This window comes from Phocoena phocoena, chromosome X, assembly GCF_963924675.1.
Source record: "Phocoena phocoena chromosome X, mPhoPho1.1, whole genome shotgun sequence".
Taxonomy (NCBI): domain Eukaryota; kingdom Metazoa; phylum Chordata; class Mammalia; order Artiodactyla; family Phocoenidae; genus Phocoena; species Phocoena phocoena.
The window spans coordinates 28,446,502-28,472,715 of NC_089240.1; the positions used below are offsets into that span (position 1 = coordinate 28,446,502).

The 26,214-nt window shown below is 37.6% G+C and overlaps 1 protein-coding gene across 1 annotated transcript in view; it reads right to left on the bottom strand.

The window, feature by feature from the left end:
• Positions 1–26,214, bottom strand: part of DMD (dystrophin) — a 2,035,184-nt gene that overhangs the window by 1,462,628 nt on the left and 546,342 nt on the right. The window contains exons 14-16 of the mRNA XM_065901098.1: positions 17,345–17,446; positions 17,111–17,218; positions 1,510–1,689 (exon numbers count right to left, since the gene is read on the bottom strand). Of these exons, the coding sequence (XP_065757170.1) occupies positions 1,510–1,689; positions 17,111–17,218; positions 17,345–17,446 (390 nt within the window). The remainder of the gene's footprint in view (positions 1–1,509; positions 1,690–17,110; positions 17,219–17,344; positions 17,447–26,214) is intronic.

The window sequence follows — 26,214 nt, forward strand, 5'->3', positions numbered from 1 at the left end:
GAAAACCACTGCCAATAGGGCAAGTGAACCAGAATGCAACCTTTTGTTAACCCCATTACACCTCCGTGAATATATCCCCTTAAAGGGACACATTTCAAAATATCTTCATCAAATAATGCCAGTGCTTCTTAACATGGTAACTGACTATTTTACAGCACCAATAATCTATGGAACCAGTGGGTATAGATTGGAATGATATCACTGATGGTTTAAAAAGTATAACACTTTCTAATGTCTCACATATTTGTTACATAAATGCCAATGATCATGCAAAGTAACCAAGGCCAGATTACATATAATAAGAAGAATCATGATCTCGTGGTAAAATCACTATTATATCAAGTAATTGCCAAAAATATAGTCAACAGAATTTTTATTATTGCCCAATGACTGTATGAGAAATTACTGCAATTGATACTCCTTCAAGTTTTAAATTTTAAATATGAATTTGGTTTTTTAAAAAAGACTGAACTGTGACTGAAAATCATATATGTTGGCTGATCATATTTTCTTAAATTATATTCTTGGAAGCAATACTTCAAACTTCATTTCTTCATCTTTCAACAAACATTTCCTAAGTGCCACTTATCAGATGCCAAGTATCAAAAAACAAATTCCCTGTACTGTCTCACAAGAGAGGAGATATATGCCTAAAGCTACTGAATGTGGCTTTAATAGAGGTGTGTGCATGGTGCATTGAACTATGATCTGTGACCAATTAGTAAAAGCTTCTATAATGTGAAACAATATGGCAGAATGTATTAAACACTATTAAACATAATGTTAATATTTTGAATGACTGCCCATGATTCCACCATCTAATAACCATATCAGATAATAAAAGTTTCTAGTTTAAAAATATCACATTAAAAAAATTATCAAAACTTTTACAATTCTTAGCATAAAAACACATGACACTACAAGTAAAACAAAGATGTTTTCCTAATCTACAGCCTATATGTGTTAGTATAACTAAGCGGCATGATTTTATGAATCAACGGTCTATGGCAGAAAATCCACTGATTATAACCTCACTTGCACTAATTGAAAGAGGTCTTCAGTGAAATCCAAGGACCTGGGCCCTAGTCCTGCTCTTATCACTGACTTTCCTTGGACAATTCACTTTTCCTCCCTAAACTTCATTTTCTCATATGTAAAATGTAGAGGTCAATTAATAGCCCTCATAATTCCAGGGATCATTCCAGCGTGATGACACAGTTCCCTAGCATTTTGTCCGACTGCTCTGAGTCACTCAGATCCTCATTCCCATTGAATTGGAGGGGATTACACTCTAAGGCAGTAGCTAGTTCAGTCCACTGGCACTCACTCCTCCACTCCTACCACATTCTCCAATGTCAAGGCAACCAAGAGAGCCATGTTGTTATTCAACTGAATACTTAGCAAGGACTAATCTAGTGACACCCTTTGCAGGGTTACAGCACCACTCTCTTAGTGCAGATTTCAAAAATCTGAAGGATAATTTACAGTAGGTTAATTATTATCACTAACCTGTGCTGAACTCTTTTCAAGTTTTTGGACTAAATTATCCCAGCGCTGGGCAAAGTTGTCCAGCCATGCTTCCATCTTTTGGGCTACCAATGTATTTTTCAGTGTTGAAAGAAGATCTTGGTTGAGTGAGCAGAGTTTGTCCATGGTTTGCTTTTTCTTTTCTAGATCGGTTTTTAAAACCTGTTAAAACAAGGAAGAACACAGACTAAGCCTAGGTTACATTTTATGAAACACTACAGTTCAATTTGCTTTTGCATGCACTTTCTCATTTGTATACATATGGAAAGATTATAACTGTGCCTGCAAAAGATTGAGAGTTCATAAAAATATAAGCAGAAAATTATAATCCAAATAATGTTCCCTTGAAGAGAAATAAAAGTCAGATGTAGAATAAACACCTCGTTGAGGCACTTACAAACTACCTAAACATTTTTGAAGAACTGCCAAGTAAAAATGTAGCATTGCTTCAAAAGGCAAAACAGAGATCAACATATGGAAACTACTTTTTAACATTTGGAGGTTTTCTAAAGTGAAAGGCATGGCTCTTGGATGTTAGTGAATTTCTTTCTAATTTCTGATAGAATTCAAATAAAATATCACACGCCAGAAGTACTGAAGAAAAGACAGTGAACTGAGAAGATGAGCATGGCTAAGGGGCCTTCCCAATCTGAAATGCTGTGATTATTTGAATAAGTTTGCAATATTATTTATTTCTATGATTTTTACATTCTTTTCATTATTTGGATACAAAAACCTTGTTATTCAGTTTACTGACTTTTTCATTTTTTAGCATCTGTTATTAACTTTCAGCTATTTGAGTAATTATCTTCTAAAGCTAATTTTAGAGCCCATTAAGTAATAGAACTAAGTAATTGAGTATAACACAAATCCTTTGGAATCACTTTGCCTGTTTACTAAATGCTTGTGTTTTATGAAGTATTTTTATACCATTCATATTTCCAAAGTTCCTGGGAGCTATGGAGGGTTATGCATGCCATTTGGTTGATATAGAATGAATAAGCAAAGTGGCTTGTGTGAAATCAGTAGATCAGGGCAGCTTATTCTTTCATTTTATCCATTAAAGTCAACCTATGCTTTGGGAAATCACATTTCCATCTCCCAAATGCTAGTCCCTGATGTAATTTGTAAACATAGAGTAAGAAGAAAGAAAGGAGAGAATTATTTTATGGCCCCTTTACAATCCCCTCTTTTTGGCAGTAGCAAGTACAACGAACATAAACTAAGCTGTGAGACCTGTCCTTCCAAAATAAATGCAAATTTATTTAAGTACAACTAACACTGCATATGGCAAAGAAATAAGTATGAAACAGATGTCCCAACTGCTCATGAACCAAAGTGTCATCGACAGAGAGAAATCAACACACACACCCCTTCCCACCCCACCCCCACTCTCCGCTCAAAGGACACTTTATGTAGTTCATTTTGGCATGCCACCTGTATTGATAGCTCTTAACTGCAGACTGCTCCAGTGTCTCCTTCAATTAGTTCATCCTTTTCTCAGAATCTACTTCACCTGGTGTTCTTTATATTGCAGTCTTACTGCAAGCCATTTTTAGGGAATAAAAGCAAGTTTTGAAATGAATTTCTAGTTTCTCCTCAATAATTGTTTTTTTCACTATTTTTTTCTAAGTCTGAAAGAATGCAATAGACCAAAATATGAATTAAGACATATAAGCTGAATCTGAAGAAGGGGAAACCATTTGTGTTGGAAATTTATGGGTAGTCTCATGTTACCTAAAAAGATTTTCTTAGATGATCTATAAAAGTAATTGGATACCCAAAGAGATTTAGTGGCGAATGAAACGAAGCCTCCTGTGTTAACATGAAACCAAATGAAGAAGCACTTAGCGGGTTGTGGGGGGGGATGAATTGGGAGATTGGGATTGACATATATACACTACTATGTACAAAATAGATAACTAATAAGAACCTGCTGTATAAAAAATAAATAAAATAAAATAAAATTCAAAAAAAAAGAAGCACTTAGCGAACATAACAAAAATAAAGGGGAAATTCGCCATTAAGGAATACAATTAGGGAAAATAACTCAAGGTAAAATAAAAACAACATTATTATAAAACTGTGGAATTATCAAATCAATATATTTTTACCTAAATCTGTATGACAAAAACACTGTACTAACCAAGGCTTCTATCTAGTAAATTCTAGATCTGTGTTTGTCAAATGGTGAGGGCAGGATAGTAGTTCTACCTCAGTTTGTTTCCCCTTGTTGGCTCTGGGCCAAGCTTTCTCTTTCTCTCCCAATCTTTCTTCCTCTTAAAATCTCCCAGTTCCTGAAGTACTCTCCCACCATAACTAAGAGAGGGAGAAAACAGGAAATCCATGGTGGTGCCAGATACACTGCAACAAAGTAATGAATTGCCTTCTCCCATCTATCCTTGGAGAGCAATTATTTTAAGCTTGGATTCTGTGTGTGTATATCAAATAATTATGATTTGCTACTAATATTTAGAGTATAAAAAAAGATGCCTTTCTGCATATCAAGAATTGATTACAGATCTTTGACTGCCAGAGAACCAGAGAGTTCTAGAAAACTCAGGAGGCAAAAAGAAAGTCTAGAAAACATGTACAAGGCAGAGGTCAGCTAGAATTTTAAAAGAAGAAATATATTTTCATACAAGTGAGGCACCTGGACATACCTCCCAAGGTAATCAGGAAAGTACAGCCAATAAATCAGATTGGACAACAGTAGAAATGGGCAAGAAACAGATAAGCTGCTCAAGAAGACAGAATAAACATGTTCTATCTGGTCAAGGTTAGATGATTTGAAGTGAAAAGAGAATGTATACTTACAAAAGGCCCAGAAAGTCTTTACCCTATTCTCATCAGACGTATGCTTCAGAGAGTAATGCCAAGACAATTTCTCTTAAACTGGCAAAACTGAATTCTGTACCTATTTTATGTGTAGTTATTTGTCCATATGTAAGAAGTACTGCAATTCTTTCTAATCACCTGTTGTTGTATTTAGGTAGAATGATCCACTGTGGGGGCTTCTCAACTTGAGGGAATGTCAGAATCACCAGGAAGGCTTGTTAACTGGCACATTGTTGGGCCCTACACTTCCAGAGTTTCTGAGTCAGTACATCTGGGATAGGGCCTAAGAATTTGCATTTCTAACAAGTTCCCAGGTGATGCTGCTAGTCTAAGGACCACACTTTGAGAACCACTGATACTACCTGGATGAATTCTTTGAGGGTGATCACAGGAGATGAGGTCAAGGTAGCAAGTCCTGGTGAAACAGCACTGTCAACAGGGACTTGCCAAGCTCCCATAAGCACTCTGTCCCTGCCATCTGATCTCACAGACACTTGATAGTGACCTAATTCCACAGTACTCCTGCAGCCCCTGCACACCATCCTCTCTTTTGTCAAGTTTCCCAGAGTTGTCCTTCCCTGGCAGACGCCATGAATCCTCACAGCAACAGTACTCTTCCCCAGGAACATATTTCTTGTAGGTTTGGGCCTCCCCATGATAACCTACTTGATTCTACAAGTCTTAGAATTCACATCAGTTTCTTCTGTCCTTGTCTTTTTATTCTTTACACCAAATAAAACCTCAATTTTGATGATATAAAAATAACAGACTGACATGATTTGGACAAAATGATGTATCAGGAGGAATGAAATACGTGACTCCTCATCCCCCACCTCAAATGAAAAGTAGGAGAAAATCCCATGGGTTATTAGTGATAATATTTCAAAACAAATTACACTGATTGTAAATAAAAGAGAGTTTTAGCATACTGTATATATACCTAGGTATGTAGTAGGAAATGGTGACAGATGGTACCTGTTTTGGGTCTCAGATTGTGACATATTTTAATGAACATTAAATTCTTATTCACTGCCTGAGTCAGCAGGGGAATTTTACCTCAAATTCTAGACCAGCTGTCAGGTTTTGTTAATTGGTTTAAACTATCAAATGGTAAGACTTATACAAAACATATTTTCATTTTGTTCACAAGTAAGGTGACATAACTGGAATTTTAATCATATTGGAAAATTACTGAGACTTTGCTAAGAGAGCATTTTCATGGCCCTGAAGCTAGTGACGTCTTTTTTTTTGTTTTGTTTTGTTTTTTGCGGTACGCGGGCCTCTCACTGTTGTGGCCTCTCCCGTTGCGGAGCACGGACTCCGGATGCGCAGGCTCAGCGGCCATGGCTCACGGGCCCAGCCGCTCCGCGGCATGTGGGATCTTCCCGCACCAGGGCACGAACCCGATCCCCTGCATCGGCAGGCGGACTCTCAACCACTGCGCCACCAGGGAAGCCCTAGTAACGTCTTTTACTTACAAAAATGTCAACACAGTGGCACATGACTGTTTAAAACAAATTTTTTTCAACTGCAGTTATTTTCTGTCAAGGAATCAAATGTGATGAGGAGTTCTGAAATAGCTTAAAAGTCTTGGACATGGGTCTGGATATCTTGGTGCTCATTTTAACTCTGCCACTAATCTTCTGTGATACTGTATCTGTGCCATGTGTTTTCTCCTGAGCCTCAATTTCCTCTTCTAAAATAACCTAGTCTGTCTCCTCGTTTTCATACTCACTGCTCCTTAGTTCAGTTCTTCTAATTGGCCTACTTACTACTAAAAGTCTTACTACCAAAGAGCATTCCAAAAATGTAAACAGGATTGTTATTCAACTCCCAATGGCTCCCCACTAGTTGAAGAACAAAATTACAAATGTGATCACTGATATGTTTGCACTGTTTGAAACAGATTACTTTTCTAAAATCTGTCTTTAGTAGTCACATCACTCAAAAAAAGTACCTTCTGTGAGGAATGATTTTCTATCAACAGTAAGCTAGCGTGTAATAACAAGTAATAGCTACGTGAATCTATCTTAAATTAAAAGCCTATACAGGGGGAGGAGCTTCAAGATGGCAGAAGAGTAAGACGTGGAGATCAACTTCCTCTCCACAAACACATCAGAAATACATCTACATGCGGAACGACTCCTGCAGAACACCTAAAGAATGCTGGCAGAAGACCTCAGACCTCCCAAAAGGCAAGAATGTCCCCACGTACCTGGGTAGGGCAAAAGAAAAAAAGAATAAACAGAGACAAAAGAATAGGGGCGGGACCTGCACCAGTGGGAGGGAGCTGTGAAGGAGGAAAGCTTTCCACACACTAGGAAGCCCCTTCGCGGGCGGAGACTGCGGGTGGCGGAGGGGAAAAGCTTTGGAGCCGCAGAGGAGAGCACAGCAACAGGGGTGCTGGGGGCAAAGCGGAGAGATTCCCGCACAGAGGATCGGTGCCGACCGGCACTCACCAGCCGGAGAGGCTTGTCTGCTCACCCGCCTTGGCGGGTGGGGGCTGGGAGCTGAGGCTCGGGATTCGGAGGTCAGATCCCATGGAGAGGACTGGGGTTGGCTGCGTGAACACAGCCTGAAGGGGCTAGTGTGCCACGGCTAGCCGGGAGGGAGTCCGGGAAAAAGTCTGGAGCTGCCGAAGAGGCAAGAGACTTTTTCTTCCCTCTTTGTTTCCTGGTGCGCGAGGAGAGGGGATTCAGAGCGCTGCTTAAAGGAGCTCCAGAGACAGGCGCGAGCCGCAGCTAAACGCGTGGACCCCAGAGACGGGCATAAGACGCTAACGCCGCTGCTGCCGCCAGCCACTAAGAAGCCTCTGTGCAAGCACAGGTCACTATCCACACCTCCCCTCCCGGGAGCCTGTGCAGCCCGCCACTGCCAGGGTCCCGTGATCCAGGGACAACTTCCCCGGGAGAATGCACGGCGCGCCTCAGGCTGGTGCAATGTCCAGCTGGCCTCTGCAGCCGCAGTCTCACCACACATCCGTACCCCTCCCTCCCCCCAGCCTGAGTGACCCAGAGCCTTCAAATCATCTGCTCCTTTAACCCCGTCCTGTGTGAGCAAACAACGGACGCCCTCAGCCGAGTCCAAATCCAAAGCTGAAACCCTGGAGCTGTGCAAACAAAGGAGAGAAAGGGAAATCTCTCCCAGTAGCCTCAGGAGCAGTGGATTAAATCTCCACAATCAACTTGATGTAACCTGCATCTGTGGAATACCTGAATAGACAACGAATCATCCCAAATTGAGGAGGCGGACTTTCTGAGAAACGACATAAATATATTTTCCCCTTTTTCTCTTTTTCTAAGTGTGTATGTGTACGCTTCTCTGTGTGATTTTGTATGTATACCTCTGCTTTTACCATTTGTCCTAGGGTACTGTCTGTCCATTTTATTTTTCATTACTTAAAAAAAATTATTTGCTTAATAATTATTTATTTATTTTAATAACTTTATATTATTTTATTATACTTAATTTTATTTTATCTTCTTCTTTCTTTCTTTCTTTTTTCTCTCCCTTTTATTCTGAGCCCTGTGGAGGACAGGCTCTTGGTGCTCCAGCCAGGCATCAGGACTGTGCCCCTGAGGTAGGAGAGCCAAGTTCAGGACACTGGTCTATAAGAGACCTCCCAGCTCCACGTAATATCAAACGGCAAAAGTCTCCCAGAGATCTCCATCTCAACGCCATAACCCAGCTCCACTCAACGACCAGCAAGCTACAGTGCTGGACACCCTATGCCAAACAACTAGCAAGACAGGAACACAACCCCACCCATTAGCAGAGAGGCTGCCTAAAATCATAATAAGGCCACAGACACCCCAAAACACACCACCAGACATGGACCTCCCCACCAGAAAGACAAGATCCAGGCTCATCCACCACAACACAGGCACTAGTCCCCTCCACCAGGAAGCCTACAAACCCACAGAACCAACCTTAGCCACTGGGGACAGAAACCAAAAACAACAGAAACTACGAACCTGCAGCCTGTGAAAAGGAGACTGCAAACACAGTAAGTTAAGCAAAATGAGAAGACAGAAAAACACACAGCAGATGAAGGAGCAAGGTAAAAACCCACCAGACCTAACAAATGAAGAGGAAATAGGCAGTCTACCTGAAAAAGAAACCAGAATAATAATGGTAAAGATGATCGAAAATCTTGGAAATAGAATGGAGAAAATACAAGAAACGTTAACAAGTACCTAGAAGAACTAAAGAGCAAACAAACAGAGATGAACAACACAATAAATGAAATAAAAATTCTCTAGAAGGGATCAATAGCAGAATAACTGAGGCATAAGAATGGAAAAGTGACCTGGAAGATAAAATAGGGCAAGTAACTACTGCAGAGCTAAATAAAGAAAAAAGAAGGAAAACAAGAGAGGACAGTCTCAGAGACCTCTGGGACAATATTAAACGCACCAACATTCAAAGTATAAGGGTCCCAGAAGAAGAAGAGAAAAAGAAAGTGACTGAGGGCTTCCCTGGTGGCGCAGTGGTTGAGAGTCCGCCTGCTGATGCAGGGGACACGGGTTCGTGCCCCATTCCGGGAAGATCCCACATGCCGTGGAGCGGCTAGGCCCGTGAGCCATGGCCGCTGAGCCTGCGCGTCTGCAGCCTGTGCTCCGCAACGGGAGAGGCCACAACAGTGAGAGGCCCGCGTACCGCAAAAAAAAAAAAAAAAAAAAAAAGGGACTGAGAAAATATTTGAAGAGATTATAGTTGAAAACTTCCCTAATATGGGAAAGCAAATAGTTAATCAAGTCCAGGAAGCACAGAGAGTCCCATACAGGATAAATCCAAGGAGAAACATGCCAAGACACATATTAATCAAACTATCAAAAATTAAATACAAAGAACAAATATTAAAAGCAGCAAGGGAAAAAAAAAAAAGTAACACATAAGGGCATCCCCACAACGTTAACAGCTGATCTTTCAGCAGAAACTCTGCAAGCCAGAAGGCAGTGGCAGGACATATTTAAAGTGATGAAAGAGGAAAAACCTACAACGAAGATTACTCTACCCAGCAAGGATCTCATTCAGATTTGATGGAGAAAAAAAGCTTTACAGACAAGCAAAAGCTAAGAGAATTCAGCACCACCAAACCAGCTTTATAACAAATGCTAAAGGAACTTCTCTAAACAGGAAACACAAAGGAAGGAAAAGACCTACAAACATAAACCCAAAACAATTAGGAAAATGGTAATAGGAACATACATATCAACAATTACCTTAAATGTAAATGGATTAAATGCTCCAACCAAAAGACATAGACTGGCTGAATGGATACAAAAACAAGACCTGTATATATGCTGACCACAATAGACCCACTTCAGACCCAGAGACACATACAGACTGAAAGTGAGGGGATGGAAAAAGATATTCCATGCAAATCAAAAGAAAGCTGGAGTAGCAATTCTCATATCAGACAAAATGGACTTTAAAACAAAGACTATTACAAGAGACAATGAAGGATACTACATAATGATCAAGGGATCAATCCAAGAAGAATATTTAACAATTGTAAATATTTATGCACCCCACATAGGAGCACCTCAGTACGTAAGGAAAATACTAACAGTCATAAAAGGGGAAATCAACAGTAACACAGTCATACTAGGGGACTTTAACATCCCACTTTCAACAATGGACAGATCATCCAAAATGAAAATAAACAGACAAACACAAGCTTTAAATGATACATCAAACAAGATGGACTTAATTGATATTTATAGGACATTCCATCCAAAAACAACAGAATACACATTTTTCTCAAGTGCTCATGGAATATTCTCCAGGATAGATCATATACTGGGTCACAAATCAAGCCTTGGTAAATTTATGAAAACTGAAATTGTATCAAGTATCTCTTATGACTACAACACTATGAGACTAGATATCAATTACAGGAAAAAATCTGTAAGAAATACAAACACACGGAGGCTAAACAACACACTACTTAATAACCAAGAGATCACTGAAGAAATTAAAGAGGAAATAAAAAAATACCTAGAAAGAAATGACAATGAAATCACAACCACCCAAAACCTATGGGATGCAGCAAAAGCAGTTCTAAGAAAGAAGTTTATAGCTATACAAGCCTACCTTAAGAAACAAGAAACATCACAAATAAAAAACCTAACCTTACACCTAAAGCAATTAGAGAAAGAAGAATATAAAAACCCCAACGTTAGCAGAAGGAAAGAAATCATAAAGATCAGATCAGAAATAAAAGAAAAATAAATGAAGGAAACAACAGCAAAGTTCAATAAAACTAAAAGCTGGTTCTTTGAGAAGATAAACGAAAGGGGTAAACCATTAGCCAGACTTATCAAGAAAAAATGGGAAAAGGTTCAAATCAATAGAATTAGAAATGAAGAAGTAACAACGGACCCTGCAGAAATACAAAAGTTCATAAGAGATTAAAACAAACAACTATATGCCAATAAAATGGACAACCTGGAAGAAATGGACAAATTCTTAGAAATTCACAACCTTCTGTGACTGAACCAGGAAGAAATAGAAAATATGAACCGACCAATCACAAGCACTGAAATTGAAACTGTGATTAAAAATCTTCCAACAAACAAAAGCCCAGGACCAGATGGCTTCACAGGTGAATTCTATCAAACATTTAGAGACGAGCTAACACCTATCCTTCTCAAACTCTTCCAAAATATACCAGAGGGAGGAACACTCCCAAACTCATTCTACTGGGCCAACATCACTCTGATACCAAAACCAGAAAAAGATGTCTCAAAGAAAGAAAACTACAGCCAGTATCACTAATTAACATAGATGCAAAAATCCTCAACAAAATACTAGCAAACAGAATCCAACAGCACAATAAAAGGACCATACACTATGATCAAGTGGGGTTTATCCCAGGAATGCAAGTATTCCTCAATATACGCAAATCAATCAACGTGATACACCATATTAACAAATTGAAGGAGAACACCATATGATCATCTCAATCAATGCAGAGAAAGCTGTCGACAAAATTCAACACCCATGTATGATAAAAACCCTCCAGAAAGTAGGTATAGAGGGAACTTTCCTCAACATAATAAAGGCCATATATGACAAACCCACAGCCAACATCATTCTTAATGGTGAAAACCTGAAACCATTTCCACTAAGATCAGGAACAAGACAAGGTTACCCACTCTCACCACTATTATTAAACATAGTTTTGGAAGTTTTAGCCACAGCAATCAGAGAAGAAAAGGAAATAAAAGGAATACAAATTGGAAAAGAAGTAAAGCTGTCACTGTTGGCAGATGACATGATACTATACATAGAGAATCCTAAAGATGCTACCAGAAAACTACTGGAGCTAATCAATGAATTTGGTAAAGTAGCAGGATACAAAATTAATGCACAGAAATGTCTTGCATTCCTATACACTAATGATGAAAAATCTGAAAGAGAAATAAAGAAAACACTCCCATTTACGATTGCAACAAAAAGAATAAAATATCTCAGAATAAACCTACCTAAGGAGACAAAATACCTGTATGCAGAAAATTATAAGACACTGATGAAAGAAATTAAAGAAGATACAAATACATGGAGAAGATACAAATACAAGACAAATACATGGTCTTGGATTGGAAGAATCAACATTGTGAAAATGACTCTACTACCCAAAGCAATCTACAGATTCAATGCAATCCCTATCAAACTACCAATGGCATTTTTCACAGTACTAGAACAAAAAATCCAGCGTTTGTATGGAACCACAAAAGACCGTGAATAGTCAAAGCAATCTTGAGAAAGAAAAACGGAGCTGGAGGAATCAGGCTGACTTCAGGCTATACTACAAAGCTACAGTAATCAAGACAGTATGGTACTGGCACAAAAACAGAAATATAGATCAATGGAACAGGATAGAAAGCCCAGAGATAAACTCACACACATATCGTCACCTTATATTTGATAAAGGTGGCAAGAATATACAATGGAGAAAAGACAGCCTCTTCAATAACTGGTGCTGGGAAAACTAGACAGCTACATGTTAAAGAATGAAATTAGAACACTCCCTAACACCATACACAAAAACAAACTCCAGATGGATTAAAGACCTAAAAGTAAGGCCAGACACCATCAAACTCTTACAGGAAAACATAGGCAGAACACTCTATGACATAAATCACAGCAAGATCCTTTTTGACCTACCTCCTAGAGAAATGGAAATAAAAACAAAAATAAACAAGTGGGACCTAATGAAACTTCAAAGCTTTTGCACTGAAAAGGAAACGATAAACAAGACAAAAAGACAACACTCAGAATGGGAGAAAATATTTACAAATGAAGCAACGGGCAAAGGATTAATCTCCAAAACATACAAGCAACTCATGCAGCTCAATATCAACAAAACAAAGAACGCAATCCAAAAATGGGCAGAAGACGTAAATAGACATTTCTCCAAAGAAGATGTACAGATTGCCAACAAACACATGAAAGAATGCTCAACATCATTAATCATTAGAGAAATGCAAATCACAACCACAATGAGATATCATCTCACACCGGTCAGAATGGCCATCATCAAAAAATCTACAAACAATAAAGGCTGGAGAGGGTGTGGGAAAAGGGAACCCTCTTGCACTGTTGGTGGGAATGTAAATTGCTACAGCCACTATGGAGAACAGTATGGAGGCTCCTTAAAAAACTAAAAATAGAACTACCATATGACCCAGCAATCCCACTACAGGGCATATACCCTGAAAAAACCATAATTCAAAAAGAGTCATGTACCAAAATGTTCATTGCAGCTCTATTTACAATAGCCCGGAGACGGACGCAACCTAAGTGTCCATCATCAGATGAATGGATAAAGAAGATGTGGCACATATATACAATGGAATATTACTCAGCCATAAAAAGGAACGAAACTGAGTTATTTGTAGTGAGGTGGATGGACCTAGATACTGTCATACACAGTGAAGTAAGCCAGAAAGAGAAAAATAAATACCGTATGCTAACAGATATGTATGAAATCTTAAAAAAAAAAAAAAGGAAAAAAAAGTGGTCAGAAGAACCTCGGGGCAAGACGGGAATAGAGATGCAGACCTACTAGAGAATGGACTTGAGGATACGGGGAGGGGGAAGGGTAAGCTGGGACAAAGCGAGAGAGTGGGATGGACATATATACGCTACCAAACGTAAAATAGATAGCTAGTGGGAAGCAGCCTCATAGCACAGGGAGATCACCTCAGTGCTTTGTGACCACCTAGAAGGATGGGATAGGGAGGGTGGGAGGGACGGAGATGCAAGAGTAAGAGATATGGGGACATATGTATATGTATAACTGATTCACTTTGTTATAAAGCAGAAACTAACACACCATTGTAAAGCAATTATACTCCAAGAAAGATGTTAAAAAAATAATAATAGGGCTTCCCTGGTGGCGCAGTGGTTGAGAGTCCGCCTGCCGATGCAGGGGACACGGGTTCGTGCCCCGGTCCAGGAAGATCCCACGTGCCGCGGAGCGACTGGGCCCGTGAGCCATGGCCGCTGAGCCTGCGCGTCCGGAGCCTGTGCTTCGCAACAGGAGAGGCCACAACAGTGAGAGGCCCGCGTACCGCAAAAAAAAAAAAAAAAAAAAAAAAAAAAATAATAATAATAATAGTAAAATAAAAATCCATTGTTTTTAGCAAAGAAAAAAAATAACCTATAGAAAATTAGTAACTCTAGAGCAAAAAATGCATGATACAAATAAATATTTGGTAAAATGGTATGAATTTAACCAGGGAGATTTATTTAAGATTAGCTTTAAATAAATGATTTAATTATTATGATGTATAATATATCATATCAATACAGACATAAATAGATTAACTTACATAATGTTATGAAATATTATTTACAGTAGACCTTTGTTTTATATTAGAGTTAACATCAAGTTAGCATTTACTAGAATTGATGAAAAATCAAAAAGAAATTATGCAATATTTTATTTGAAATATCAAGCTCTTAATATTTGATTTTCCTCTCCCTTACTGGAAAATAACAAAATTCACTGTGGAAGAGAAGCTTTGGAGATCTTTATTAATCCCATAAGGTTCAACTCAAACTGAAATGTCTCAGTGAAGCCTGCTGTCTTCTTATTGCCAAAGTTCATTAATTCCTCAAAACACACAACACAGGCACTATAATCAATGCCATTTGGTTTGCTTTAATGTTTTTCTTGTTTTCCAAACTAGGGTATAAGCCCCTTCTATGTGAGCATAATCATGTCTTGTGCTTCTCTTCATATTTCTCAGAGAATCTACTTAAGCTTTCTTTAGATTCATTAGACTTATTAAACTTAAGTTTACTTTAGAATTATACCGTTCAGAACTTTACTGAACATTTACAGGTACTTCTTAGTGCTACCTTTTAATTTTTAATGAAATCTTATTCCAGGTATGCTATACTTTTTCAAGAGTACAATTCTGTTTCAAAAAACAAAGTTGAAACTTTACCTATATATATATTATGAAATTAATGTTTCTATCTCTCCAAAATTCATATTTTGAATGCCTAACCTCCCAATGTGATATTAGGAGGTGGAGCTTTTGGGAGATAATTAGGCTGAGATGAGGTCATGAGAGTAAGGCCCCCATGCTAGGATTTAGTGCCCTTATAAAAAGAGGAAGTGACACCAGAGCTTCCTCTATCTCGCTGTGTGAGGATACAGCAAGAAGGTGCTGTCTGGAAGCCAGGAAGAGGGCCCTCACCAAGAACCAAATCTTCCAGCACCTTGATCTTGTGCTTCCCAGCTTCCAGTACTGTAAGAAATAAATATCTACTGTTAAGCCACCAGTCTGTGGCATTTTGTTATAGCAGCCCAAGCAGACTAAGACAGGAACTGGGACCAAGAACTGGTGCACTCTTGTAACAAATACCTGAAAATGCAGGAACAGCTTTGGACTGGTTAATGGGTAGAGGCTGGAAAAGTTCTGAGGTGCATGTTAGAAAAAGCCAAGATTGCCATGAAGATACTCTAAAGGGTAATTCTGGTGAGGACTCAGAAAAGAGAAGAGCTGGAAAGAAAGTTTCCATCTTTTTAGAGAATACATAAATAATCATGAACAGAATGTTGGTATAAATATGGATGGTAAAGGCCATTCTGATGAAGTCTCAGATGGAAATAAGGAACATATTGGACAAAGGAGACAATCCTTGTTATAAAGTTGCAAAGAACTTGACTGAACTGTGTTAATGTTCTAGTATTTTGTGGAAGGTAGAAGTTGTGAGTGATGAAATTGGGTATTTACCTAAGAAATTTGATGTCTTTAGGCGATATCTAAGCCAAGTGTGGAAGGAACACCATGGTTTCTCCTGAATGCTTATGGAAAAATGCAAGAAGAGAGAAACTGATTGAAGAAGGAACTGTTAAGCAAAAAGGAACCAGAACTCGTGGATTTGGAAAATTCTCAGCCTATACATATTACAAAAAATGAGAAAGCACAGTTCAGAAGAGTGTGGTTGATTCACCATTTGATAAGGATTTTAGTGTGGGTGTGAACCAGAGACCTAATCAGCCATCTCATCAGAAGCCCGGGATACAGATGGGATTATACCAGCAGAAACTGCCAGCTGGGATTAATGGAAACAAAGAAAACTGGATGGATTGAAGGAAGGCTGTGAACATGTGCTATTTCTCAAGAAGAGGAAACAATGCTATAGGTTGATTCAGAGATCATCGGAGCTGCCACCCCCACCACAGGCCCAGGAGGCGGGGCTAGTTCCTCCTGGGCTTCAAAGGGTGGGGCCACCTCTCAAATTTGGGATGCCCCCACCCAGTGCCTCAGGAGCAGCCACCACAGGGAGTCCTGTAGGTGGGGCTGCTGCAGAGAGCCATGGGGGCAGGAAGTGCCCTGGGAAGCTGAAGAGGCAAGGCCACCTTGTGGAATCCTGGGGGTGATGTTGCCACTCCAGTGGTCCTGCAGTGCAGAGCACCATTCTAAAGCAGGTTATTCTCATACCTTAAGATCTAATGGAATTGTTCTTACTATGCTTTAGACGTATTTGGGGCCCGTCACCCCTTCCTGCTTTCCTATTTCTCCCTTTTAGAATGGGAATGCCTATCCTATACCTGTCACACCACTGTATTTTGGAAGCACATAACTAGTCTGGTTTCACAGGTTCACTGCTGGACAACTCGGCCTCAGGATGAATTGTACCTGGAGTCTTATTCATATCTGATTTAGATGATGATGAGACTTTGGACTTTACACTGTACACTGTAGAGATGATGTTGGAACCAGTTAAGACTTCTGGGGCTATTCGTACGGAATGAATGTATTTTGCATGTGAAAAAGACATGAATTTTGGGAGTCCAGGGGTGTAATGATATGGACTAAATGATTGTGTCCCCACAAAATTTATATGTTGAAATCCTACCCCCTATGGTATTAGGACACTGGGCCTTCCTTCGGGAGGTAATTAGGTTTAGATGAGGTTATGATAGTGCAGCTCCCATGCTGGGATTCATGGCCTTGTAAGAAGAGACAGAGACACTAGAGTTTCTCTTTCCACTATGTGAGGACAGCAGCCCCAGCTCACTACAACATTATACCTTTCCCTATTTTAATTGAGAAAAGTAACAATATGGTATAATTGAATAGACTGATCTAAGCAAGAACAATGAATATTTCATTTAAGATTTGAAGGAACAGAAAGACCAAATAATGATGTTAGTATAAGCTATTGGGTTGTTTTTTAAAAAAAAGACTATTGAAAGCTAAAAAATACATACAGCCAGTTTTTGAAGACTTGATAACATTTCACTTTGCTCCTTAAAACCAGTTGTGTGAATCTTGTTCACTGCATCTTCTTTTTCTGAAAGCCATGCACTAAAAAGGCACTGAAAGAAATCAAATAATTCCAAAATAGAAAAAAAATAATTAAAGTACATCATTATATTTTTTCATTTATCCATTTAATATCTCTCAATGTCTTTCACTGATATAATATCCCCCACGTGAGTCACCTGTTCTTCAGTAAAACGTTGCCATTTTAGAAGAATGTCTTGTAAAAGAACCCAGCGATCTTCTGTCCACCTACAGATGTTTGCCCACCGATCTCCCAGTACCTGGGGAAGAGAAAACCCACCACAACATCAGCAAACAATTAATTGTTAACTGAATTTTATTAAAAATGGCATGAATGATTTATAAAAGTATCTAACTTTGAGCCTCCTGTTTATACCAGGAGTTGTAAAGAACACCCTGCCAGCTTCTGCTTATAATTAGATAAGCATTGTGCCTTTCATTTGTTGTTAGATTAGTTCACTCTTTCTTTCACCTTACATTGAAAAGCAAAGATACTTACAAGAAGTCTGAAGCAGATATTACACCACTATTTGAAACGTCTCCACAGTAAATGCAAGCAAAAATATAAATGTAGAATTAAAAGAGGATTTTTCATTGATAATATGTAAAATGTGTATCTCTCTTAGGTCTGAAAATACATCCCAAAGAATAAAAGTCTGACTACTAAATAAGATGCCGAAAAAAGACTTTCATTTGAAGCAATCTTGTATAATTTGAATTGCTTAATGTCCTGATTGTAGAAGAAAATTAGTAGTGACTTAACATCATATCCACATGTGAATTTTTAAAGTTAACTGGATTATTATTACAAAGTATTTAAATTCACTATTTCTCTATTCTAGTGAGAAAAACTGTAATATTTCCTGAGTAATAGCTACCCTATCTTTAGCATGTCACTAACATCTATATGCACACACTGTTTTAATATGTAATATAAACCAAGCACCAATGGTTTTTAGATGGAAAAAATATGTTGTGATGATTTCTGTGTAAAGGGAGTGTTTTAAGAAAAGAAATATATCATTAATTTCAACTCCATTAGGATGTACTCCAGAGCCAAAAATTTCAGCTTTTTTGACTTTCTCATAAATAGTAGAATTATTTTCCCATAGATACTGGATCTCTAGACCTAGAAGTATCTCAAAATATGGACGTCTTATTTTGTATAGAATTAGAGCTAGAAAAAATGTTTGTAACTCATATTTTTTACAAATATACTCAAGTATCTAAGATAAGCCTGATCATAATTTCTACCTTACTTGATGCTACATGTTTGGATTGATCCACCTAGAAAATTTTGATATATGATTCAAATAATACATGTGTAATAAGCATCATGGCAAAATCCATCTATTCCTAATTAATTCAGAGACTTACCTAATTTTTTTTTAAAAATGTGATTAATCTACCATCTTTTCAAAAAGGGAGTCTCATACATGGGTAAGGAGTAGGCAATAAACATTTTACTACAATATTAAAATGATCATGGACTCATATGCAGCTCAGTCACAGACGAGTTTTCAATTTTTCTTCAGAAATGTCAATAAAAATGTTATTGCTTTCAGCATAATGTAACTGATTTTTGTATTTTTTACAGTTTCATTCTCTACTCTACTCCTTTTGAATTACGTTAGTTACGGCAGAAGCCATAGCACTGGAATAGCGATGCAAGATACCCACAGGGAATGTGCTAACATAACTCAATGAATTCAATATTAGCCATTTAATTATTACAATCAAACATTTGGGATTTTTTCCCTAAAACATATTAGAAGTTCTTTTAGTGAACTTCCTAGTTACCATGTCAGGATGCATCAGATAAAATGGCATGTAACATACCTGTTAATGGATTAATTGTGAAAAAACTAGCTTCAAAGAGAGAAAATCTCACTCCTTAGCCATAAACTACACCATCTGCCTGATTTTATGATTCAGAAATAAAAGGCTAAATTGTGGGATCTTTATTGCAGGGCTCCAACCTAAGGGGAGATGGGTGTCAAGGCGGTAAGAGATAAACTCATACTGTAGGTAGCACCACCTTCATAAATGAAAGAAAATCAACGAAGGCGTCCAAATAGGTATAACATCTTCTCTCTAGTGCTACAAGACACACAAAGGTAGTGTCCACTGAAGTAGCGTCTTAGGTTTGTAATCTCATAGATGGATGCTTATAATTTATTAATTTTAGTAGGACATCATATAAAACAAATCCACATAAAGACCTCTATACTAGATTGCTTAAGATTAAATTTATAGAAACTCCAAAATATATTGTGATACACTATATACTACACTTTTTTTCATTATATGAATGAGTTATAAAAAACAATAATAAATATTATTTTAGCTACAGAGTCAACCTAGTTAAAACAACTGTTTTAAGAATATTATTTCCATCAACAGATGAATAGATAATGAAATTCTGCCATTTGCAACAACATGGATGGGCTTGGAGGGCATTATGCTAAATGAAATAAGTCAGAGAAAGACAAATACTGTATGATATCACTTATATGTGTACTCTAAAAAATACATAAAACTAGTGAATATAATAAAAAAGACACAGACTCATAGAGAACAAACTAGTGTTTACCAGTGGGGAGAGGGGAGGGGCATTACAGGGGTAAGGGATTAAGAGGTACAAACTATTAGGTATAAAATAAGCTACGAGGATATATTGTACAAAACAGGGAATGTAGCCAGTACTTTATAATAAATATAAATGGAGTATAACCTTTAAAATTGTGAATCACTATACTGTACAACTCTAACTTACATAGTACTGTATATCAACTATACTTCAATAAAAAGGGAAGAAAAAAAGATTGGTATTAAAAGTGACCTTTGGGGCTTCCCTGGCGGCGCAATGGTTGAGAGTCCGCCTGCTGATGCAGGGGACGCGGGTTCGTGCCCCAGTCTGGGAAGATCCCACGTGCCGCTGAGCGGCTGGGCCCGTGAACCATGGCCGCTGAGCCTGCGCGTCCAGAGCCTGTGCTCCGCAATGGGAGAGGCCACAACAGTGAGAGGCCCACGTACCACATAAAAAAAAAAAAAAAAGTGACCTTTGTATTCAAATAATCATAACAGATAACTGATAATTCATTGAAGCAGGTTTATAATTCAGCCAAATATTTAATTTAACTAATAGTTAATGATAAGCTCCAATTCAATCATTCACCAATCATGAATTTATTTAAGCAACAAATATTTATTGAACATAAACTATGTGCCCAAAATTAACAGAATAAAGATGTTATGGACTGAATTGTGTCTGCCTAAAATTCATATGTTAAAGCCCTATTGCCCTCTACCCCATCATGTGACTGTATTAGAAGACAGGACCTTGGTAGGCAGGGCCTTTAAATAGGGCTTTTAAGTTAAAATGAGGCTGTTAGGGTGGGCTCTAATTCAATCTGACAAATGTCCTTGTAAGAAGAGGAAATCTGGATACACAAAAAGACACTAGGGATGTGTTAGCACAGAGGAGAGACCACGTGCGGACAAGGAGAAGGCCGCCATCTGCAAGCCAAGGAAAGAGGCCTCAAGAAACCAAACCTGTCAATACTTTGATCTTGGACTTCTAGACTCCAGAACTGTGAGAAAATATATTTCTGTTGTTTAGGGCACCCAATCTCTGGCATTTTGTCATGGCACAGCTAACAAACTACGTAAGACAAATTTAAGAGAGGCTGATTCCATGGCACTGCAAAATGTCTCACAAAACTAAAGTTGTTACAGGTAAAGATGTACATATTACAGTGGGAAAATTCTAGAGAATACATTTCAATTACTAGAGTAAAATGAATTTAAGTTGTTCAAATGGAGCAGAGTTTTAATAATGTATTGTGACAACTTCTCAAATACAAATATGCTATCACTTTGTGATTTTGTATCTTATGTGGGGAAGATAAAAATATCTAGAGCCAAACCACTTGGATTCAAGTCTTAGGTCAATCAATTGCTTGGATTACCAATGTGTGTATGTCTTTTCAAATTACGAAAACATTTTCAATCCATAACTTCTTGTAATAATACCAGCAATTCTTTATCTCTCCCTGCTCAATGAAATCAAGTGGCTTTTTCAAGAAATTTATGGCTAAATAATTTAATGTCTCTCAAAGAAAATAATCATACCAACCACTTAAAGAATTGCTTCAAATATTAAACAAGATCATGTATTGAAAAGCAGTTTTAATTTGAACTGAGTTATACAAGTGTCGGTGGTTATTTACATTTTGCTTGATCATAGTATTTATATCGAACCTTCTATGAACCACCAAGGTGAACTATTTTACTCACTCTAGAAAAGTACTTATTAAATCTTTACAGATAGACCTTGGTGGATCTGTAATCTATCTAGAATTCTATCTAGATTTCCAGTATATATAGAATTCCAGTATATTCTTTTTTAAACATTTCCAACACAAGGGAGCATACATAACCTTCAGTAACATATTCTACTGCTAAATCTATCTTACTCTCAGAACAATCTCAATGAACTGAATCTAAGCCTCTTCTGTTACAATGTAGGCATGGTTCTTTTTACTGGTCTCAGTGAAATTAGATAACCGAATTAGAAATTGCTTGCTCGTATGCTGTACATGTCTGCCCACAGGTAGATTTCTGCAATGCCATATGCACAAATATAAATAGATATACACAGTGCTTGAATTCATAGATTTACCTATTTATTGCTTAGAAATGCTGACCTTAATTTGAATTACAAAGGATGGAACTAAGCAATTGTTGGATTATCAGTCAGCTTTTATAATCACTCAGAGATGCTAGTTCCTATCACTGCCTGAATGGATGTAACCACACTGTTAGACAAGTATAAGAGATTGGATCAAATGGAATTGACAGGAAGCTAAAAAAAATTTTTTTAAATCACTATATTAGGATTAGAAATCTCTTCTCTAGCGAAAAAAAATCAGTCTTTCTCTGAGTTTCCATTTAAGTAAATGAATCCCTTGAGCTTTTCGGAATAATGCATATTTTTGTAAGCTAGGTAAACATTATGCACATAAATGAAAAATGAATTATAATATCTCATGAAGTGATAAGAAGAAATTAATTTGTATTTATGTCCTCATTTTGTCTCAGCAGTAAGAGAAGCAAAAGGTCAGTTCACTTACTCTAACACATTTTCATGGACTAAATCAACTCCATTATCATCTAGGCTCACATCCACAATGGGGAGGATTTTTCCCTCCCATTTAATTCACATCTCATATTGTTATACATGCCAGGGACATTTCTCATCTGAATTCATTTGTTTGGTTGAGCTGTTTTTTCAAAGCAAAAGTGAAAAATGGCTATCAAAAGAACATTTGGATAAAAGCAAGTAAGGAAAATTTGACAAGCCTGAGAGGTAAAACTTAAGTACCTTGACCCTTGAATTTATTGAAGCCAGTGATAGAAAGTGAAAGCTAAACTGCACCCAGCAAGATTGGCATTAAGAGACAAAGTGTCCCCAAGAGTATGTCCACTAAGGAAGAAACAATCATGTGCCATGGACCACACAATGCAGCAGCAACTGAGATTTATAAGAGAGGGAGGCAGCAGGCAGCAAGCAACCCATCTCCTTTTATTGTAGTTTCAGACCCTGAAATGTACTCCTCAGCTAAATGAATTTTATGTGTAATGAGCCATCTGAAAAATAATTTATTTCTTGCTCTTTCTTTCTTACTTTATAAACAACTATACAGTTAAAAAGGATTAGCAACTTCATCTTACTGACGGTGAAATGGAAATAACATCAAATAACGTGTTGAAAGAAATAAAGCACCCATTATGAGGCTAGAAATGGGGCAGAGTATTACTGACTAAAGTTTAGCCAAGTCTATGATTTGGCTAAACATGTTTTTACATGTATTTTACAAACTACTAACTGAAGCAGTATACTATAAAATCGTGTGCCTTAAAGGTTCACTGTCTAACATATGGTCCAGGGTGGAAAAACATCTTGTGATGTATTAGGAAACACTTATTGGAGGTTTCTCTGAAAATATCATTTTTACTTCTGTTTAAATGATCCTGTAATAACTCCTGACTGAATTCAAGGAACTCCTGTCACTTCTAATGGTGCAGTTTACAGATGAGGAAACTGACACTCAGATGGGTTAAGTAACTTATCTAAGGCCAGAGAGGACAAAGGATTCAGTATCTGGGATTTGACCTCAGATCTGTCTGGCTACAAGTCCATGCTCTTTCACGATGCCATTCACTCAATAGAGCATTCAACATAATATATATATATATATATATATATATATATATATATATATATGCCTTGTGATTTGTGCTACGAAACATACAGTGAGATATACAGATGATGAATCCTTTTTGAGTCTTTTCATATTTAATTTTAGCAGGAGTTTCACTAGATTTAACTAAATATTTTATCTAACCTACTTGATAAAGATTTGAAGCCTCCTGTTACAATTTGATCTAAAAACATTTTTGACATTTTAACTGCATATTTGTTTAAAATGTATTTTAAAAATCAAAAATACTTACACTTCTAGATCAAGAACATGTGCTCTTTGCAAGGACTTATTTTTAAAAGGTAAATATGACTGTCTGATTCCTTCATGAAATTCTGCCTTAGTGATCACGCTAAAAGCGTAGTGAGATTTTTAACTTGAAGAAGCATCTTCTTCTGTGCTATGAGAATCAGTTCCGTGTATTACTTATTTTTATGAGTTTATAAAGTGCTAATCAATAAATCTGGAAAGGCCCTATTGTTGTTGTTGCTGTTATTATTTGCAGGCTATTATTTAATGTTCTGTGGCAGCTTAATAAACCCTATACTCTCCAGCTCCCACCAGTCTATTCAATTGGGATACCAGAAAATAAAGAGCAGGAGTCCTAAGGAGCATTCCAAGCATGACAGTGTTCTTTCCAGCATTCATCACATTCCCAGGCATTCCTTGGTAACTTGAAGTTTTACTGTTCCTTATTGTTTTATGCCTCCAAGTCTCTGAACTTCTTGAGGAGGGCCCCCCCTTACCCTTGTGCTTAATGTCTCGTGTAGTAATACACGCATTTCACATAGTATATGAATGTCTCAAAGCTGAATACCACCACTCTAGTTATCAATACAGGGCTTTTCTCCCAAGTAGTGTCTTTAAAACCCCCTTTATTTCCCTTTCTTCTTCATTAAATACCTGTCTACCAGTATTTTATGGTAATGGCATGGCTATTTGTGGTGATTTTAAAGACCCATAGGAGATGAGAGTCACATGTGAATTCCTGTACCCTCTACCTCAAATTCTAAATCGTTAATACTTAAAATGGGCATTAGCTATACAGCAGAATCTCTGAATCTACTAACCCGCTACACGCCACTAGGTTTAAAGTACAGACAGCCTGAATTCTTGTCCCAGCTCAACTGTTGCCCAACTCAGTAATATCTGTCAGCCAACTCATTTAATCTTGCCATGGTTTAGCTGTGCCACTAGTGACATGGATATAACAGTACCTGCTTCATACCCTCCTAGCCAGGTCACTGCTAGGGTCAGGTCAACAAATATGAAATTGTTCTGAAAACTGTGATGAATTATTGACGTGCTTGTAAATGGTAAGGATTTAGAACTCAGTTCCTGGAAAATCAGCTTTTGTTTCCAGATGTGATAAATCTACAGCATGAAAGGCTTTTAATACAGAATACACTGAAACATTTCAGCATGATATTAACTTTACTAGGTTTTTGTATTTTATCTATAGTTTAATAAGGCTTATGCTTTGTACAACAGTTGAAAATCCTTTACTTTTGCATTTTTAAACCAGGAGCGTTTTCCATTACGTGCCTTGTTTATAACCAAGTAAGTGGAAAACGTATCCTTCTATGTTCCATTTCAACTCTTGGCATTGAAATACTCCATCTATAAGAAATCACACATTCCAATGTGTATACATAATAAAATGCACAAAATAACCTAGGTGTAAGAGGATGGGAAAGTGATGGGGATTGTAGCTAAATGGAGAGCTCATGGTAAAGTGGGCAGAGCTATTCAATTCCTACTGAGGTTAATATGCAGGAAAACAGACCTAAGATCATCGAATCACTTGCTTTTCCCAAAGAGGCTAGAAATTCATAGTTTTATAAAACATTTCCTAAATTTCAATAATAAATATATTATTAAATACCATGTGGACTGAATGCGAATATATTTGTAATTTTATTGGAGTATAATTGCTTTACAATGGTGTGTTAGTTTCTGCTTTATAACAAAGTGAATCAGCTATACATATACATATATCCCCATATCTCTTCCCTCTTGCGTCTCCCTCCCTCCCACCCTCCCTATCCCACCCCTCCAGGTGGTCACAAATCACCGAGCTGATCTCCCTGTGCTATGCGGCTGCTTCCCACTAGCTATCGATTTTATATTTGGTAGTGTATATATGTCCATGCCACTCTCTCACTTTGTCCCAGCTTACCCTTCCCCCTCCCCGTGTCCTCAGTAGACAAATTCCTAGAAAGACAAAAACTACTCAAACTGACAAAAAGGGAAAATCTGGAAAATGCAGGTAAAATATTTTTAAAACTGGAAATCAAAAATAGAAAGTCTTATGTCTATTAAATATATTAAATTCTCATTTAAAACTTCCTCCATAAAAAAAATTCCAGGCATGAATGGCAAGTTTCCAAGCCTGCATAATCAGGTACTTAAACCCAGCAAGCATATCATAAGAATGGAAAACAGGCCAATCTCTTTCATGGACACAATGGAAAAACTCTACATCAAATGTTAACAAATGGTAGCAAAAAAAAATCTAGCAATAAATTAAAAGGGTTATACATATCATCCGTGTTTGGTTTATCTCAGAAATGCAAGGCTATTTTAACATTAGAAAATGAAGCAATGTGATTTTACATATTAACAGAATAAGGGAGAAAGCTAATATGATTGTCTCAAGTTATCCCGAAAAAAAAAGTTTGATAAAATTGAGCACCCAGTAATAACAAAACCTCTTAGAACACTAGGAATGCAAAGCATCTACAACAAGCCTACAGGAAATA